At 42.4% G+C, this 19,961-nt stretch overlaps 1 protein-coding gene across 8 annotated transcripts in view; it reads left to right on the plus strand.

The window, feature by feature from the left end:
* The first annotated feature begins 3,139 nt into the window (after positions 1 to 3,139).
* NR2C2 (nuclear receptor subfamily 2 group C member 2) overlaps positions 3,140 to 19,961 on the plus strand; it is a 99,060-nt gene continuing 82,238 nt past the window's right edge. Inside the window, exons 1-4 of one of the 8 annotated variants that reach the window (XM_072720234.1) lie at positions 3,150 to 3,340; positions 13,463 to 13,502; positions 13,826 to 13,931; positions 16,376 to 16,459. In XM_072720234.1, coding sequence (XP_072576335.1) covers positions 16,400 to 16,459 — 60 coding nt within the window. In that variant the 5' untranslated portion in view covers positions 3,150 to 3,340; positions 13,463 to 13,502; positions 13,826 to 13,931; positions 16,376 to 16,399. Of the gene's footprint in view, positions 3,341 to 4,053; positions 4,516 to 13,462; positions 13,503 to 13,825; positions 13,932 to 16,375; positions 16,460 to 19,961 lie in introns of those variants that run through there. The other 7 variants (XM_072720235.1, XM_072720237.1, XM_072720238.1 and 4 more) reach the window with 7 other exon arrangements.

Below are 19,961 nucleotides of genomic sequence, written 5' to 3' on the forward strand. Positions count from 1 at the left end.
TTGGAATTAGATCAGTGGTTCAGGCCGGTAATGTACATCAGAATTCTCTGTGATGCTCACAAGTGCTGATGCCAGGCCCCACCCAAAGCTTACTGCTTCACAACCACTGGGGCCTGGCAGTCCTTTACTATGCCCCCTCCAAGACAAGAGCCCTTTAAAGGCAGGTAAAATAATGTTAAAAGTATTGTTGATGCAAATGAGGATACTTATTAACACAGTATAAAAAAAAAGCATAAGCTAGTATAAATACAGCATGAATATTTTTTGATTAAAGCCACTTAAAATACTTTTACTAAAAAGACTTCTAACCAGGGTCACCTGGGTGGCTCAGTCCATTAAACATGACTCTTGATTTACCGCTCAGATCATGATCCTCAGGGTCATAAGACTGTGCACCAAGAGTGGAGCCTGCTTAAGATTCAGTCTCTGCCTCCCACCTCAAATAAGTGCAGTGTGCTTTCTCCAAAAAAAAAAAAAACATATATATATATATATATATATATATATATAAATATATATATATATTTATACACACACACGTATACACACATCTATATTTTTTAAAAGACTTCTAGCAAAAACATAATGGAGCAAAAAATGGCACTATGGCAGCACCGATCTAAATTTGCAGAGGCCTGTTACCTGCTGTGATTGTTTGCAATCTGTCTCTGTATGTGTGCACCTCTTTTCAGGGAAAGAAAAGCTGCTCAAGATTATGAACCCTTTCTATGCTTTTTTTTTTTTTGATTGATTGATTGATTTTACAGACAGGTCGAGAGAGCACATGCACAAGCAGGAGTGGCAGGGAGAGGGAGAAGCAGGCTTCCCCCTGAGCAGAGAGCCTGATCCTGGGCTGGATCCAAGGACCCTGGGATCATGACTGAAGTCAAAGGCAGATGCTTAACCAACTGAGCTACCCAGGTGCCCCTCTACACTACTTTTAATATTCAACATCTAACCTTTAAGTGAACATTTACTGAATGCTTTTACCAACAGGCCAAACTGATGCAGCATGGTTTTACAGCATAAATCTTAAGGTCAAAAGGACTAGATCCCAACTTTGGCTTCCCTTATTGCACCTGTAACATTTAGCAGGTTGCTTACCCTACCTGGGCCGCACTTCAGTAAAATGAAATAACTGTGTGTTGTTCACAGTGCTAAGGATAGTCCATCATAGAAATGTAAATGGAGTGCCTGGATGGCTCAGCAGTTGAGCATCTGCCTTCAGCTCAGGTCATGATCCTGGGGTCTTGGGATCGAGTCCCGCATCAGGCTCCCTGCATGGAGCCTGCTTCTCCCTCTGCCTATGTCTCTGCCTCTCTGTGTGTATCTCATGAATAAATAAATAAAATCTCTAAAAAAAAAAAAAAAAAAAAAAGAAACATAAGTGATTGTTTAGTATTTACTTCAAAACTAGTGCAATTGAACATGTTTGCAAAAACAAAACAAAACCCCAAACTCAATGATGTATGGATTTTGTACACTATATCTGGAAGCATTATTCAACATTAAAAAATTAATTTTTGAAAAAAAAATTAATTTTTGAAAAAGGGTACACAATTGTAAAAGCGGTCCATGTTTACTAGGATTTACCATCAAAATACCGTGTTACCATAGGCACATCACTTGACCTTTCTGGTTCTTACCCACTCTTCTGTAAGATCTTCCTGCCAGAAGAGGACTGAACCTTATCATTGCTTGAGGCCCCTTCCAGCTTCAGGATCTGTGTGATTCACCAAGACACTACAAATTTAACTCTTTTACTCATTTACTTCTTTTAGAAGTGAGAACAAGGGAGAAGAAAAAAATGGTGTGTTTAAAGCACTTCCTGGGGATCCCTGGGTGGCTCAGCAGTTTAGCGCCTGCCTTTGGCCCCAGGGCGTGATGGCGGGGGGGGGGGGGGGGGGGGGGGGTGTCCGGGGATCAAGTCTTGCATTGGGCTCCCTGCATGGAGCCTGCTTCTCCCTCTGCCTGTGTTCCCGCCTTTCTGTGTCTCTCATGAATAAAATAAATATTTTAAAATATAAAAATAAAGCATTTCCTATCAAAAAGAAATAGAAGATTATGGACAAAATACTCAAAAGCTGGGGTCAGCCTGACCAAAGCGTAAATGTCTAAGAAAAATGGTTAACCCATCCATCCTGGGTTCAGCATTTATTTATAACAAGAAAAATAAAAATCAATAAACAGAGGATCTTCCTCCTACAAAGCAGGATGGTCAAGAAGAGTTTAGCCAAAACATTTCAGGGCGTCTAAGATAAATAAGTGGTCCACACCTCCCAAAGCAAGTCAAAACCACGACTTAAAAAGAGAGGAACATCTACGGAACACGTACAACCCCAAATTCCTAAGGGTCGAGAGGAGCAATTTTGCAGAGCCGCTTTATATACAACTTAGGTATCACTTCACCAGCTCCACACACCAGGGAGAGGGGAAAGGACTTAAGATCGGGGTCACATGTCCAGTAAAAGGCCGTAAATAACAGGTCTTGAACTATTCCAATACTTTTCCTCGACCTCCAGAAGCTGGCGGCTTTAAAACCTAAATAAAAACCGATCCGTAAAGAGTAGGGCTCGAACCGCCCAATACCCACCAATAAGCCACCCCGTTGACCTGCAGGCTCTCCGCTGCGAGACGGCTTCTTCGGCCAACACACACTCGGGCTTCAGCTCGGCGGGAGGCCGGGATGGAAGAGGTCACCGGGAGAGCACGTCCCCCAGGAGGCGCGGGCCGGCGTCCGAATAACGGCGCCCGGCGTCCCCAGGCTTTTAAGACGACCGAGCGGCCCTCTGCCCTGGAAGCAGACCCGGTCGGCCGGGCCGCTTGGCTTCGCTGCCCCGCGGCCGCCGCCCGCCGCCCGCCGCCCGCCTGCCAGCCGCCGGGCCCGCGGGCCGCCGAGGGGCCGGACGGACCAGCGCCGGCCGCGGCGTTCCGGTGCGCGCGCGCGTCCCAGCCAATCGCGTGCTCGCCCGCCCCCCGCGGCCGCGGCGAGGCTGGCGCTGGGAAGAGGAAGAAGAACATTCGCCCTCCTCCTACCAGCGCGCGGGCGGCGGCGGCGGCGGCACCGGGGTCACGAACTCTGACCTTTCACTGACAAAAACAATAACAAACCCCCCCTTCCCCGCGACCCCGGCGGCGCCCCCGGGCCCGCCCCCGCCGCCCCCGCTCCCACCGCGGCGTCTCGTCTCTCGCCTGCTGCCCCGAGAGCCCGCGGCCCCCGGGCTCCCGCCATCCGCCAACGCCGGGAGCCCGGCCTCCCCGCGCCCTGCCCTCCGCGTCGGGGGCCGCCCGCCGCAGACACGGGACCTGCTCCGAGGCCGCTTTGGCGCCAAATCCAGAGGTAAAATTGAAAAGGGGCCGGGGCGGGCTCGGGCCGGCGGCGGAGGGGGCGGGCCTGGCGCGCGGACATGGAGCCGCCGCGACGGCGGCTGAACCCGACCCTTTTACCTTTGCCACGGGGCGGCGGCGGCGGCGCCGGACGCTTTGCATAGTGGGCCGGGCCGCTCCCCTCCCCTCCCCGCCCGCGGCCGGGCGAAGCGAGCGGGCTCCCCCTGACCGGCCCGGCCGGCGCGAGGGTGGGGGCGGAGGGGGAATGGCCGCGGCCCCGCCTCACAGTTGGCCCTCCGCCAGCGCCGCCATTTTGTTCGCGATGGAGATGGCTCCGGCTGGGCCGGGCTCCCCTCCTCCTCCCTTTCATCCTCCTCCTCCCTGCAGTCCCTCCTTCCCTAGTTCCCCGGCTCCTCGCCCCGCCGCTTCCCGCCCGCCGTTGGGGACCGCCGCGGCCCAACCGCCGTTTTTCCTGAAGGGAGGGTGGAGGAAAAGGAGGGAGGCGGGTGCGGGGCGCGACTTCGTGAGCGAAGGCTGGTGCGGCCAATCGGTGCCCGGATAGGAGGGCTGGGGCCTGCGGCTCCGCCCCCCGGCCCTCTGTTGATTGGCTGGGGCGAGTGGGGGCGGCCCCCGCGGGGCGCGGGAGCCCTTGCGGGGCGGGAGCAGAGGCCGCGGCGCGGCGTGAGGCCGGGGCGGTGGGGGCGGGGCCGGGGGCGGGGCGCGCGGGGGCGCGGCCTGGGTTAGGAGTCTGGGGCGCGCGGGGACGCGGCGAGGGGCCGGGCGGCTTCCCCAGGTCTGGAGCGCGTACAGGGCGAACACGGTAGAACAATAGTAATAAAGGTGATGAAGCATCTTGAGTCCTCGGCGCTGCCTCGTGGGAAGGGCTTTTCGGAACCTGGACACCCCGCAGGGCTCCTCCCCGTGTTGTCGGCATGGCTGCGGGCGAATCCCTTCCGAGGCTCAATTTCCTGGACTGTAGGATGGGGGGAATGGTGGTGGTTCTTGCCAGGCCCGGACCTCCCTTCTCAAGATCGTTTGAGGGGCTCTGCTCGGAAAATGGAGTCCAGGCTACTTTGTGATCCTCAAAGTAACGGAGAAATGGTGTTCCTGTGGAAAAGGGTGTAGAGCCGCCGACACTGGAAGGCTTAAGGGAGTTGAGGGCTTGGCAGAACAGAGAGAGATGTGGAGGTAATTCTCGTTCGGCGATTAAATAAATGCATGTTTGCCTAGTTTGCGGCAGTGGAGGACACATGCCGAGAACCACCGAGACAAAGCCTCTGCCTTCCCAGGACTGGGGGTTGGGCGGATAGACGTTAAAGGGTGACACGGAGCGATGCGTTCAAGGCCCGAGGAGGAGACTGATTTAGATTGGGTGTGAGGGGGGTCCCTTTGAACGGAGGGAACCCGAGGAAGGAAGACGTTTCCTGGGGAGAGAGCGCAGCCGGGGTGGGGTGAAGGCCGCCGAGGGGGCGAGCGAGGGAGCGAGCGTCGGCTGTGACTGACCGCAGGCCAGTTGTGGTAGGAGAGGCTGCAACTGCTTCACTGACCTTGTACCGTAATCCCGCTCTGCCTACTCCAGGCTAACGTCTGTGAAGTATGACCGAGGTAATGGAGGAAAAATCTTCAATTTAACAACAAAAAAGTAGAGAGAAATATAGCCATCAAATGAGTTCCTAAAGGATACATGACCGGGGGGGGGGGGGGGGAGCCTCAGAAAATCACTTCACTTCTAGATTCAAATTTTTTGTTAGTCCTTTATATCCATCTTTAATTCATAAAATATTTGCGAAACCCCACCAATACCCCTGGCACTAGGTGACTAAGACCCTGATCCGCGTCCTCAGTTATATGGATGTGGTTTTATACCTGAGTTCTGTTCTCCACTCCCCCCCATATGTACATATACACACGCATGTGTACACACAAAATGTTTTAGGCAGAAGCTAAATAATGTTGTGGTTAACAGTGTCGACATTTACCAGCCGTGTGGCTTTGGATAATTTTCTTAACTTTTTTGAACCTCAGTTGCTTTCATCTGGACAGCAATAGAACCTTTTTTCTGGAATTGAGGATTAAATGAGTCAATGTAAATAAGGAGCTTAGAAAATTGCCAGGTATATACTCATAATTGGAATTGTCATTAGCTGTCCGGTAAAGACATTGGACTAGTTAAGTGATGTAAACAGTGAAATTTTTAGGCAGTGTGGCATAGGGACAAAACACTGGATTAGAACACTGAGGTTCTAGTTTTAGCTCTTCTGCTTTTGGCTTGTCCCTTGACATACAGGCCAAAAGTTTATTTAGAAAACAACATAGTGGAAGTAAATAGTGCTAATGAAAGTAACGGGTGTTTCACAATTTACAGAATTCCTTTACGGGCTTTATATTATTCAAGCCCCACTCGAACCCATGTTACAGTACAGGCCGTTTTCCTGCTTCCTATTTTAAGAGCTTTCTAAAGCTTATCATTTTCTTATCCCTGTACCCCTAGCTGCCTGTACTCTAAACAGAATGGCTAGCTTCTACTTCCCTGAGGGTGTGACTTATCTTTACCCCAGGCCCTTTCTCATGCTCTTCTTCCCTTGGCCTGACCTTTCCCCCACAAGCCTCCCCCCATACTCTAGTCCAACGGCTCTCAACTCAAGCATCACTTCCTCAGGGAAGCCCTCTCTGAAGCCTGTTTGCCTAGATCAGATTCTTTTACTTTACACCGTGTTCTCTTTCCTTGTAAGTTTTTTTTCACTTTTTAATTACACTCCATTACGTGATTGATTGATGTCTGTTCTCTTTACAATACTATAAGCTTTTAGAGAGCAGGAGTCATTTCACTCATTTTATTTCAAGCACTTAGAGCAGAGTGTCTGATACTATTAAGTGAATGAATTGTTGGTAACTTATATTACTGTTTACTAAGTTGCTGCTCTTTAATGGTGCCTTTTTTGTGGGCTTGCTTGGCAATTCAGATAGCAGTGTCAGCAATAAAATGTCTGTTTCAGTGTTTGGATGAATTTCGAAATTAGTCCCTCACAGATCTGGATCTGCCTGGAGATGTAAATAGGAATAAAATAATTCCTTTTTACCCACTTATGTGATGATTTGTGTTTTTTTTTTAAAGATATAGAGGTAATTTAACAATTGAATTATAAATTAAATCTAGTTCATATGGAACTCATTTATAAATAACTCAAATATCATGTCATTTCTTTTAAGGGAAGAAACAAAGCACCTGTGTAATTTTCTTGAAATTAAAATTGCTGGTGTTTGTTTCTCTATTACAGAAGATCAAAGAACAGAAGACTTTAATGGGTTTGCAAGGAGTTGGGAGTTGAAAGAATATTTTAAATGTTTATATTTCCAATGATAAATTGATTCATGCAGTGGAGTTACTGAAAATCACCTTTTAATTGGTTTACCAAGGTTAAAAGCAGATTTTTGCAAAGCATGTCTCAAGCTTCTCCTGGAAAGTCTGGTAAATGGGACATTTTTGTAACATTTTTATTTAATTCTTTATTTTTGGATGTTTCTTTTCTGTCCGATTCAAGGATTTTTTGGCGTTAATTGTTCAGTTCAACACTTGATTCCTTGAACCAATTACTCAGGGTAAGCAAAGAACTGATAGTTTAATGAAAAAGCTCTATATCATTAAATTACTAATTTATTGCCTTGAACGGTTGTATTTATGATGATTTTGAAGTTTTGCTGGAACATGCCTTCATAGAAAGAAGAAAAACCCTATGTAATAACCCTATGTAATATCACCTTCACTGTATGAAGACTTGTGGGAAGTTTTAAGACTTGTTTCCAAGAATTCAAGTGACAGTGCAGCATCTATGTCTGGAACCTTGAGTGGGTAACCTTTGAGAGACTTATACATTCCCCACTTGTAATATAAGGAGGGATGAGCCAACACTGAGATTGGGACCAGGAATAGGGGCCAGTTGTCCAAATGACTTAGAGAACAAAGTAGGTGGGCCTGTGTAGAGTAGTTCCCTCTCAGTCATAGCACTAAATCACTGGCCTCATGTATCTGGCTGAGTGTGATGTCTGGAGGGCTCTCATTTGGTATTTTTATTTTTTGAGTTCTCTTACCTAGGTGCTAAATGCCTCTTTAGTCCCAAAACACCTACTAAAGCAGATACTGGTCCCCTTTAATCAATACCACTTAGGAAGAATGTGTAAAGGAATTCGTCTTTGAGCTCATCAAGCCCAGCCTCACACCTGATGCAAAGCTCCCCAGCCAGAATTAGTTCATCTCTTTATCCTTCATTGCTGGTTGTTAGGAGCTTAAATAATGTTTGATTTTTTTTTTTTTAATAATTCCCTCCCATCCTGCCATCCCGTCCCCACATCCCTTGTCATACTGCTGCCACCTGCTTCCCATGCTCTCTTCAGTGCCCTGAGTGCTAGAGAGTTTTAAGCAGCAGGAGCTCTGGGCCAAATGGCAGGACTGCTTGGGAACAGCAATTCAGCTAGAATAGCTTTTAATGATGATGACGGGGACTGGACAGAGAAGATGAATGCCCATATCAAGGCACTGGCATAGGGCACTGTTAGGACAGTATGAGCAGATTCATGCCCCTGGCATCTGAGAGTCTTAGACTAGAAGGACAGGAGGTGAATTAAGATGGGGAAGGAATAGGCTAGCTCAGACGCTCAACTATCCTTTCTTGATGTGCCCCTAGACTCCAGGTAGCCTATAATGATGAAAGCCAACCTCAGGGGCAGAGTGTAATGTCTAGAGTCAATAAAAATTATCTCTTCCGCTAGAAGAGGCTTGAAGTTTTAATAGGTAAAACCTTTTATTTCTTAACTATTGACAGTAACCCCAAAGATTCTGATTCTTGGAAATGTTAATATTGTTGTAGAGAGAAGTTTCATTTCAAGCATAAACAAGTATATCACTCTCTCCTGTTTGGATTAGTAGTATGAGAGGTGTTGGGACCTAGAAAATGGCGTGAATACTACTGAAGGTTAGCAAGAGAAATGAGAGGCTTGTGAGAATAGACTCAAACTTGAAGCATTCATGGTTTTACTGGAGCCACCTATTTGCCTTTGTTACTATGACTTTTTAAGATTTTATTTATTTATTTTAGAGGGAGATTGTGGTCAGGCACAGATGGACATGACCCAGGGAAAGGAAGAGAGACAAACAGACTCTGTGCTGAGCGCAGAGCCCAATATGGGGCTCCATTCTAGGACCCTGAGATCATGACCTGAGCCGAAACCAAGCACTCAGCCCAGCCGGCTGAGCCATGCCAGCACCCCCACCTTAATTGCTTTATTGTCGTCTATGTATTGACAGAAGCTATGCAGAAAAAAAACAATAGTTTCTTACCTGGCTGCTCACACCTGCAACCTCAAGAACTCCAATTACTGCCTGCCTCTGTGTGTCAAGCAGGTCTTGGCTGAGAAAGATATTCAACAATGTAGGATGACTCTTGAGAAGACACACAATGCCAGCAGGCTTCATGATGCATTTGCCCCAGTAGTATTTATTGAACTTGAATTATTGTAAATTTATGAAACATTTCAGAAATGTCATTTGTATTGTCCTCATTTTTTTTCTCTCCCCCTGCTCCACTGTTTCTGCAATAATGCATCTTTTTTCTAGATTAAGTGAATAGCCTGGAATTCTTGAAAAATCACCTTTCACCAAGGTTAAAAGTATATATTGCAAAGTATATGCCAGCACTTGGCTGAAAAGACTGGTAATTAGAGTATATTTTGGGGGGTTCCTGAATGGCTCACTCTTGATCTCTGCTCAGGTCTTGATCTTAGGGTCGTCAGTTCAAGCCCCATGTTGGGCTCCATGCTGGGTATAAAACCTACTTTAAGAAAAAGAGAGACTATATTACTTGAACTATTTAATACAATACATATTTTTGAAATTTTAAATTTATAACATTCCTTAAGGAAAATACAGTTTTTTTTTAAATAGGAAAATTTTGAAATATAGAAGAAATGGCATTGCATCAAAAGGCATGCACAAGAAAGTACATCATAGGAGCATTAGGTGTGAGCACTCTAAACTAGAAGCAATCTGAATGTTCATCAGCTATAGAATGGGTAAATAAATTATGGCAAAGTCATATAATAGAATACTATACAACAATGAGAATGGATTAACTGTTCATGTTTATCACAAAAATAATGAGCAGAGGAAACCAGATACAAAAAATGTATTAGAGCTCACAAACGAGCAAAACTAATCCATGATTTAAAAAACGGGGGGAGGTAAATGACAATGATGGGATAACAAAGGAAACTTAGGGTGCTGGTAATGTTTTCTGATGTGAATGGTTTGTATATGTGTGTTCACTTGGTATAAATTCACTGGGCTGTTTCATTTATGATTTGTGCACTTTTTACTTGCAATTGTGCTTTAGTAAAAATTTTTACTTCGAGGTGGCAAAGTTATCCTCATTATTTTAATCAATGTAGTTGTTAAGAAGGTAAAATTTTAAGAGAAAAGTGTGTTCAAGTTCCAAAAGAACTATTATATTACTACCTGAGTTGAGCTAGGTCATAAATTTTGGTGAGCTATCCTAAACATAAATCACATATTTTGGAATTAGTGGTTATATAAATGAGTTATTAAGTGATCTAGCTTATTGATATAAGCAGTTTGTTCCCTTAGATAATTAACTGGTCTGTCACTTTTTAAAATTCGCTCCTCCCGACTTCTGTTTTCTGGGAAACCATTCTGAAGGAAACTGTGGTAGAGAGGGGATATTGTGATTTTAGAGGCAGAGGCCTTAAAATCCTGAGTCTATCTCTTACTAACTGGATGACTTGAAACAAGTTGATTAAAAGTCTGTTTTTTCTGTCAATATTGGTGGAGCTTATAATACTGAGACGGTATGTTAAGGATTAAATGATACCTACTTTGATGTAAGACACATAGTAGATGCTCAGGAAATCTATACTGCTTTCCTTCTTCCTTCTATCCATGATTCAGATGGTTCAGACTAAGAGTGCATATCACCTTTACACTTGGACTCTTGGTAAGGGAGGAAATCACCCACAGTGTACATGATTTTTTAGGGATAGTCTCATACAGAAAATTGTAGTGCTGCTCCCATACAATAGGAACTCCATATAGGTAAGAATCACTTCTCTTCCCCACTGTTCATTCATTCCTCACCTCACTTCCCCAGCACTATCACACATACACCATTGCTGCGCCTTTCTTACAGTCTAGATTTGTAACATGAAAGAGGTTTCCTGTGGAGGGTAGAAGTCATCTGGCCCAGAAGCTGAATAATCCTTGAGTCTAAATAATGTTGGGGTTTCTGATAAAAGGTTATATATCTGGGGACTCTTGGATGGCTCAGTGGTATTAGGCATCTGGCTCTTGGTTTTGGCTCAGGTCGTGATCTGAGTCTTGACATGGAGCCAGTATTGGGCTCCCCCCTTAGTGTGGAGTCTGCTTATGACTCTCCCTCTACCTCTGCCCTCTCCCCCTCCCCATACACACTCACTCTCTCACTCTCAAATAATCTTTTTTTTTTTAAAGGATGTATATCTGAACTTGAGGCATCCCTGTGAGCATTTTTTCTGTCAGTGAACATTTATTTACATTATACTCAAATTGCCACTTGATTACCACTTCCTGATTTCAAGTCTTGATATAGGATTTCAAGTCTTCACCTATGTATTTCTTATTTTTTAATTCTCTCTTAGGCAATCCAGATTCTTCAATTTTTATTTTCCCGTGAATATAAAAAGACTTCTGACAATCACAGCATAAGAAAACTTAAACTGAATACCTTGTACCTATCAAGAAATTCTATACCCAGTAGTATTTTGTAAATACTTATTGCCTTATTTTTTAATATTTGTGAGATTTATCCTAATTCAAGCCTTTCATTTTGCCCAGTTGAATAATTTAATAATGAATTACAAGTGTTATGTGAGCATATTTTATGTATGGGTGTTACATCAAAATATGACACCTATTCCTAGTTATAGTACACATTATTCAGTTTGAATTTTTGCATTCAGATTTCTTTGAGAAAGTAGAAGTGTCACCATTTCCTTATACCAGTGGTAGCTACCATGTATTTATTGCATGTCTACTCTGCACCAGGCACGCTGTTAGGCTCTTGACATACATATTTAAGATCTGATCTTAAACCTTCACAATAAACTCATGCAATACGGTATCAGATCAACTTAGTGTCAGAGCCTCAAAAACCCAGTATATTTGTTTAAGTGGGAAAATAGCAAGACGAGCTATTTTGAATGTTATATTATCATGGGCCACACGCTACATAAATATGGATGATGTGAATCAGTGACTGTGCCAGGCCCGGCAAGCTCACTCATTCCTGTCAGTGAAGACAGAGTTTCCTTGTCCCGGGACTTGTTTATTGTTATTTGAGACCCTGTCTCATAAACTTGCACCTGTGGAGGGTGTAGCTGGTCCATCCTGGCAACTGATCTGGCAATTCAGGTGTTCCAGTCAAAGCACAGTCTTCACTACAGTGGGTTCTGTAGCCTGCTTGACTAAAAAAAATCTCGGTTGCTAGATTTGGTCAGCTGTATACTTTTTGTGACCCCAGAAGAGTTGATTCAGAGTCACCATTGTATTCTCCATTTTTTTTTTTTTTGTTATAAGAATGATATTGCTCTACATGTATTTGAAAGGATTTATATTCTAAAACCTACCACTGCAGAAGGCCAGTCGATAATAGTTTTACTTCCATTGTTCTGTGTTCTGTACCGCAGTTTTATATGTCGTGCCCTGTGGTTATTAGTGTGCTGTACAAGAAAAACTCACTGTTCTAGTTAAGTGTAGGACCCTGTGTTCATTCCTAGTCTTTCTTGCCACCACTTTCTAACTGCCTTCCCACATACAGTCTCTCCTTTTCCATCCCTACACTGCTGCCCAAAGGGATTTTTTGAAGATCCAGATGTGATCGCTTCATTTCTCTGACAAACCTCTGGTGGTTTTCCAATGTCAACTCTATCAGGCTCTCTCCGCCCCTGACCTTTCCAGCAGTTCCCCATCTGATGGTCTGCTGCTCTTCACATTTGCCATTTCCTTCATACCTGCCGGTTTGTACGAGCTGTGCCCTCTGCTTAGAACTCTCTCCCTATCATCCTGTTCTTTGCTTGCTAAATTTCCATTCTTCCTTCAAGGCGCAGTCTAAGTAGCTCCTCTCTTATGAAACTCGATGGCTCCCACAGGCAGAGGGAGAAGCTATTTCCTTTGGGCATTCATTGTAATATTTACATTGCATAGTTTTTACAGATCCCTTCTTACTTTCTTCAGGGACAAGGGCTTTCTCCTCCTCCTCTTTTTTCTTATTTTTTTAAGATTTTATTTATTTATTCATGAGAGACACAGAGAGAGAGAGAGAGATGCAAAGACACAGGGAGAGGGAGAAGCAGGCTCCATGCAGGGAGCCCGACATGGGACTCAATCCCAGGCCTCCAGGATCAGGCCCTGGGCTGAAGGCAGCACTAAACCACTGAGCCACCGGGGCTGCCCCTTTTTCTTATCCTTCTTGCTATAGTATTAATTCTCAGTTCATTGCCTAGTTCACAGCAATTGCTTTAAAAGGTTTGATGGTCTTGAATTTCATTAGTTTAAAACTATCATAGGAAAATACTCTGTCGCGGGTTTTTTTTTACTTAAGATACTTGGTTTTCTAGCTCTTTTTGGCAATGAATCAGTTTCTTTTCAGAAGCATTATTGTGCATGTGGGCAGTCTTCAAGGGTTAAGGAGCTGAGTGGGTCAAGCACCAGCATTTGAAGACCTCAGGTTTCTGTACCAAGTGCTACTTTAGTACTTTGTCCACGGTGGTTATTCCTACAGTCCCTGGAGTATAGTAACCACTCAGTAAGTGTTATTGTCAGTATTATGCTTACTATCAGCTCCACCAGCCAAGAATTGTTAATGCTTTGTCCAGTTTATAGTATCAAAGCAATAGATTGTTCTCTTTTTTCAGATTAAGTGCAAAATTATATTGTGCTAGTCAATATGGTTTTTCAAGCTACATGTGGATACCACTGACTATCCCCTGGAGCTTCTCATTCTAGGGAGACACCCCTAATTGACAACCAGTGCCCAGTACCCTTTCCAAAACTCTCTACCCTTCCTTCTCACTGTGATCTTTCTGTCTCTAGGACTGCCTATGGCTGCGGTAGCAGTAAGAGAAGCTCTCAGGTGAGAGTCTTATTACCCTCTGACATTATCTTTTTTTTTCCCTTGGTGCACTTGAGTTAAATGTTTTCCCTCACTTCTCTTATATTTTAATATCCTGGAAGAAGAAGCCTCCATCTTTCTAATTTATATGTGAGGATAGAATATGGTTTGTGACAACATATTTTCAAAAATTATGAAATGGAAAATAATTTTCTGAAATAACTCTCTCGTACCTGCTCTCATTGGATTTAAATCTTTATTGAAAGCACTTGCTTTTCATAGTTTCTCTTTCATTTTCTCTCCCCACTCTTATTCTCACTCTTTGTTTCTGCTTGTTTTTCCAGAAGGTGCACATTTCTCCTTGTTCATTTTTAAGCAGCTTCGAAAGCTGCTGTTGATGATGCCTGAAGTTGCTTTGGAGGGAGAAAGCCAACAGTGAGATCAAGAATTGTAAGAATTCACATATGTAAAGAAAGGTTGCTGCTCTGGTGTTGAGTGCTTGAGATGGTCCAGGAAGTTGGAGTGTGGAGAAGAGAGCAAGGGGGGCCACTTGCCCTAACAATGAGCACAACTGTTCTTGTAAAGCAGCAGTAATCAGATAATGGTAGTAGCATGGAGAAAGAGAAGTAGAACAGTAGTGGAACAGAATAGAGAACTTAAAATTGTAGCTACACATACATGGAAGCCTGAAATAGGGCAGAGGTGGCAATACAGATTAGTAGGGAAAAGGATAGATTGTTCAGAAATGGTGCTGGAAAATTGATTATCCACACAGGAAGAAAATTAATTGGATCCTTATTCCTCATCAAACTCAAGAATCAATTTGCACATAGACCAAGGCCTTAAATGTGAGAGACAGGGACAAAACTCTTAAACATGCATAAAAAAATAATTAAAATTATACTTAAGACCCTGAGGTAGGACAGGATTTTCATAAATAAAACATAAAAGTGCAACTTTATTTTATTTATTTATTCATGAGAGACACAGAGAGAGAGGCAGAGACATAGGCAGAGGGAGAAGCTCCATGCAGGGAGCCTGATGTGGGACTCGATCCTGGGTCTCCAGGATCACGCTCTGGACTGAAGGCGGCGTTAAACCGCTGAGCCAACCGGGCTGCTCTATACCTTTCTAGTATTATTTTATTTCTATACTATTCAATATTTCCCTAAGAATATTTTTATGATATTAAAATTCATATATTTTTTACAGCAAACTGCAGTTAATGACAGCAACAGAAATGCTAACATTACCTAAAAGTGATATAATTAAAAGTTGCAGCTGCATGTTTAGATTTTATTTCTTAATATAAAATATCTGTTGGCTGTCTACCCATTTGATTTCTTAGTTCTTGTTTACTGTTTTGAGAAAAAAGATTAGAACTCTAGACTTTTGGCATGGAATAATTGTTTTTAATCTGTCAGTAAACTTTTCTGGTATCTATGAAGTGATACTTTTTTTCTTCCATTTCTGTTAGTTGGAACCAAACTGTAACTGGGGAAAAGACCAGAGTGGTTTTTTGAATCACTGACACTGGTGATCTGGAATCATTGTAGCAAGTGATACAGTACATGCTCTTAAAAGATTTTGACTCCTTGGAGGCAGGGGCCAGTTCTTTTATATTTATCAATCACAGTTTCATGCCTCCATTTCTCCCTCACTGCCATTTTGGCAATAAAATAATCGAAAGGGGAATTATGTAAATAGATATGGCTATCTAATTGTAGATAGAATAATTGAAAAGTTACCAGTGAAAAAGTTTCATAGAGATCAGTGCTTTTAAGTGTAATACTTTAGGTAAGAACTACAGGAAAGTGTTTTGTAAAATTTCACTGTCTAGTTTATGATCGAAGAAGGGCCAAGCAACTGTGTATACATTTGTGTATATTACACACTTGGTAGTGCTATTAGTTTTTACATGTTTGCTGGAAATAAATTATACCAGAACTTTTTTTCTCGTATTCACCAGAACTTTTTTTCTCGTATTCACCTATGCTGTCAGTAATAAAGTCTTTCTGATTTGTCCAGGAACTAAGTCCAAAGTGGAATCCCTTTATCCTGGATTCTTTGTGGAAGAGTTATTGGAAGGGGATTAGGGACTATTCAGTGAAGCTGTGTATTTAGATATGAAGAGACACGAAATCTGTTGCATTAAGAGTGCTTGCATTCAAGAGATCCTCACCCAGGAAACTAGTACACTTTTGGGGTTTTAGATGATTTTTAAAAATTTTTACAAACGATGACGCTATTTTTTCTATTAATAGCTGAATTATCTGGTTTTCTAATTTAATGAGGACTTCAAAATATAAATTGATAAGTTTATGGATTCCATGTTTTTAGCCCACTTTAGTAAAGCAGTCTACTTATTTTCTTGGTTAGTGCTGGTGTTTGCCTTTCAACCTATGAGTGAGGTGTGATAGCACCTGGGCAGGGTGTTGCCTCTCACATTGCTGCTGGTAACAGTAGTATAGTTGGTGATAGCAATCTAGTGCTCTGGATCTAACATTGATCTCACACCTTTCTTAGATAGCCACCTTCTCTTCCAGCATACTGTGACAGGGAGCTATCCAAAAAGGTGTGATTCCCACCTCCCTGAGAGGTGAACCAAGCTGTTACAACCCAAGAGACCTGGTAATTAAAGTTCCAAAGTCATCTTTATCTGTTTACCAGGGGAAGTCTTGTTTCCAAATTGAAATGTTTCTGCTAATTAATTTTGGTACCTGTAATTGAAGAATCTGGTGCAGCATATCCAGATATGTGTGGCCTTGTAGCTGTGTCTTCTATAGAGGGCAAAATCTGCACAGCAGTACCAAAGATGAATTTTGATTTCTGATATTTTTCAAGTAGCCTGGTTTCTCCCCACCTGATAGAAGTTGCTGCATCTTTCCAAACAGGTTCTCTAATGATCTTGCTTCACCATGGCTACAAATATGGAGGGGCTGGTTCAGCACAGAGTGGGGACCCAGCAGGTGGCTGAGGTGAGTGACAGGGGCTAGCACAATAGCTGGCACCCTTGCTTTTGAAAGGAAAAGTAAATCAGTGTGCTCTCTTGTTTGAAAATAGTCCCAATGAAGTCAGCATGTCATCCAAATCCAAAGCAGGATACTGCCATCGAAGAAAAAATAAAAATGACAAGAACATTTACTCCTAATGTTTCTTTGCATGAGTAGGGTGGTGTAGCTGCATACAGTAAGGCAACGTTTAACAAGTTCACCTTGGGATGTATGGGTGGCTCAGTCAGTTAAGTGTCGGTCTTTGGCTCAGGTCATAATACCAGGGTCCTGGGATCAAGCCCTGCTTTGGGTTCCTTGCTCATTGGTGAGCCTGCTTCTCCCTCTCCCTCTGTTCTTTCTCTCTCTCAAATAAATAAAAACCTTTTAAAAATCTTTTTAAAAAATAGATGAAAATAGAAATGTTCACCTTAAATGATTATAGTTTTAACTCCAAGGCTCTTAGTTTCTTGCACATTTGATACTTTGTTAATACTGTGGCATGGTGGAAAGCCCAGTTCTGTGCATTTATTATTGACCAACTACCTTGTGCTAGTGATTTGAGTAGGTATTGAGAAATCTGGAGGTAAATGAGCCATTGGACCTCCTTTAGTGACCTCAGCCCGTTTAAGGAGTAATTATAAATCAGGGTGAGAAATAAAACTCCATGTGAGGAATGTAATCCTAGAGAGTGTTTTGAATATCAAGCATTTGTCAGACAGACCCAAAGCAGTGGGATGAGGAACTCTGCAGCTGATGCTGGGGAGGGCACCCTAAGTCAGAAACCTATGTAAGGTCGAAAAGAGGCAAAAAAGGTCAGTCATGCATAGCTAGTATGTTCAGGCACCTTGAGGTGTAAAGGAAGAAATTAAGACCAGATCTTTTCACTCCATCCTGGGCCGATGCAAGGGCTGTATTCTTCACAAGAACCACGTGAAGTTGGTATGATCATTATTCCCATTTTATAGGTGAGGAAACCAAGACTCAAAGACAGAAGTAATTGGCCACGGGTACACCTAGTTCGATTTCACTTCTTCCAAAGTTCCTCCAATAAATCTTGCATCATACTGTAACCAGGAACCATTAGAAGCATTCACTTTTGTACTTTTGAACCAGTACTTGTATTTCTAAGGCAAAAATGCAAATTTACCCCAAAAAGTGAGCATTTAAAGAAAGAATTTAAAAAGATAAGAACATAACATGCCAGTTTTTTTTTTTTTTTAAGATTTTATTTATGAGAGACATACAGAGAAAGAGAGAGAGAGATGGTGGGGGGTGGGAGGTGCAGAGACACAGGCAGGAAGAGCAGGCTTCATGCAAGGAGCCCGATGTGGGACCCGATCCTGGGACTCCAGGATCACACCCTGGGCCAAAGGCAGGCTCCAGACCGCTGAGCCACCCAGGGATCCCAACGTGCCAGTTTAAAGCAATAAAAGTTGTGAGCAGATTTTCCAAATTTTGGATCAACCATTAATTTTAAGGCAATAGTTTAACTAATCACCTCCTTCCCCCAGCAAATAATGATTAATATTAACTGAAGATGGAAGTAGATAGATTTCATAAATTTTTTAATCATATTTTTGAAAGGGTTTTCAAAGCTGTGAAAGTATTAAGTTTAAGGTGCTTGTGTTTATGTGTTGCTTTAGTTTGTGGTAGGAATAATTACCTTGGAAATCATTGTTGGTTTAAGAGTTAGGGTTATTTTTCATTTGATACAGTTTTCAGTTGAAGCTAACTTGGAAACTGATGTATCACTGCCCTAAGAGGTCCTCATTAATTCTTTAGAAGAGATTAGTATAGGAACTTTTTGTAGTAATCTATAGTAATTTATAGGTTAATCTAAGTTTGTATATGCAGTCAGAAAGTTTGCTAGCTAAAATTTTCTGCCAAATTATCTTATTTCGTTCAGGAAATGGAATATCACATATTAACTTAGTGTATGTTATTGTTTCCCATGACAAGTGCATTTTTAGAAGACTTCCAAAATAATAGAAGGCATTCTTAATTAGGAGTGTAAAAGTAACCTTATTTAAAATATTCCCTAGATTTCCTTGCTTTTAATTCAAGGGATAAGTGTATGTTCTTTAAAATTCTTGTTTTTTTGAAATTTTGAGTTTAGTAAACTACATATAATAACTACATATGTAATATTAAATGGGCTACAAGAGTAAGAGAGCCTGCAGTTCATCACTTCAATGCTAAGTAGTTAATTGAATGGGAATGAAGTATCTAAATTGAGGAGTTATTAACAGTCACTTTTTGGATAGTTGTTTATTCAGTCAGCAGACAGTGAAGGAACACACCCGTTCTCTGCCTGTCTACCAGTGAGGGCACACAGGTAAATAACAGGCCAGGGTGTCTGCTTACCAAGAGCTCTTAATCAAGGAGGTCAAGCATGAGACAGGCCATGCCAGAGGAGAGGATACACAAAGACAGGCAGGCTTTCCATAGTAGAAAAGAAGATCTGCAGGGATCAACAGATTGGGATTTTTTTTTTTTTTTAAGATTTTATTTGAGAGAAAAAATGAACAAGAGAGAGAGCAAAAGCAGGGGCAGGAGCAGAGATAGAACCAGAACCCTGGGATCATGACCTTAGTGGAATGAAGGCAGACACTTAACCAACTGAGCCCCCAAGCACCCCCAGATTGGAATTTAAATTCAGGCCCTGCCATATGCTATCTGGGTGACCACCTTGCTCCTCAGTTTCCTCATCTAGAAAATGGGAGTAATAATAGTTAACCTGTCTATCTTATGGCATTGTTGTGAGAAGTCATGGAATTAAAAATGTATAAGGAGCTTTAGTAGGTACCATGCTTTTGCTCCGTGAATGAGATAAAGCAACAATGTCAATGTGTATAAATGATTTTCTCTCAGGTCCCCAGATCAACTTTTTTCTCTCTAGACCAGATAAGTCATAAATACTAAGTAAACTACGAAAGATAATACAAAGTAACAACTTGATGTCTTATGATGTTCTCAAATTTATTTGATTATTCAGAGAGGCAGTTTAATATAGTGGTCAAGAGTATAGAGTCAGATAGCCTAGATTTGAATCCTGGCCCTGCCTCCTGCAAATTGTGTGACCTCTCTGTTTTCTGGAATTGTTTATGAAGAATTAGTGTTAATTCTTTTTTAAATATGTGGTAGAATTCAGCAGTGAAGCCATCTGGACTTGGGCTTTTCTTTGACGATAGTTTTTTGGTTACTAATTCAGTCTTTTTCACTTGTTATAGGTCTATTTATATTGTTTACTCTTAGGTTAGTAGTTTGTGTCTTTTTGAGAATTTACTCATTTCATCTAAGTGATATGTTGGCATACAATTATGTACAGAATTCCTTTATAATCCTTTTTTTTCTCTAAATTCAGTAGCAATTTCTTTTCATTCATTTCTGATTCTAGTAATTTTTAATCTTTCTTTTTCTTGATTAGCCTAGCTTAAGGTATGTCAGTTTGTTGATCTTTTCAAAGAACCACTTTTTGGTTTCATTG

This window comes from Vulpes vulpes, chromosome 9, assembly GCF_048418805.1.
Source record: "Vulpes vulpes isolate BD-2025 chromosome 9, VulVul3, whole genome shotgun sequence".
Lineage (NCBI taxonomy): Eukaryota > Metazoa > Chordata > Mammalia > Carnivora > Canidae > Vulpes > Vulpes vulpes.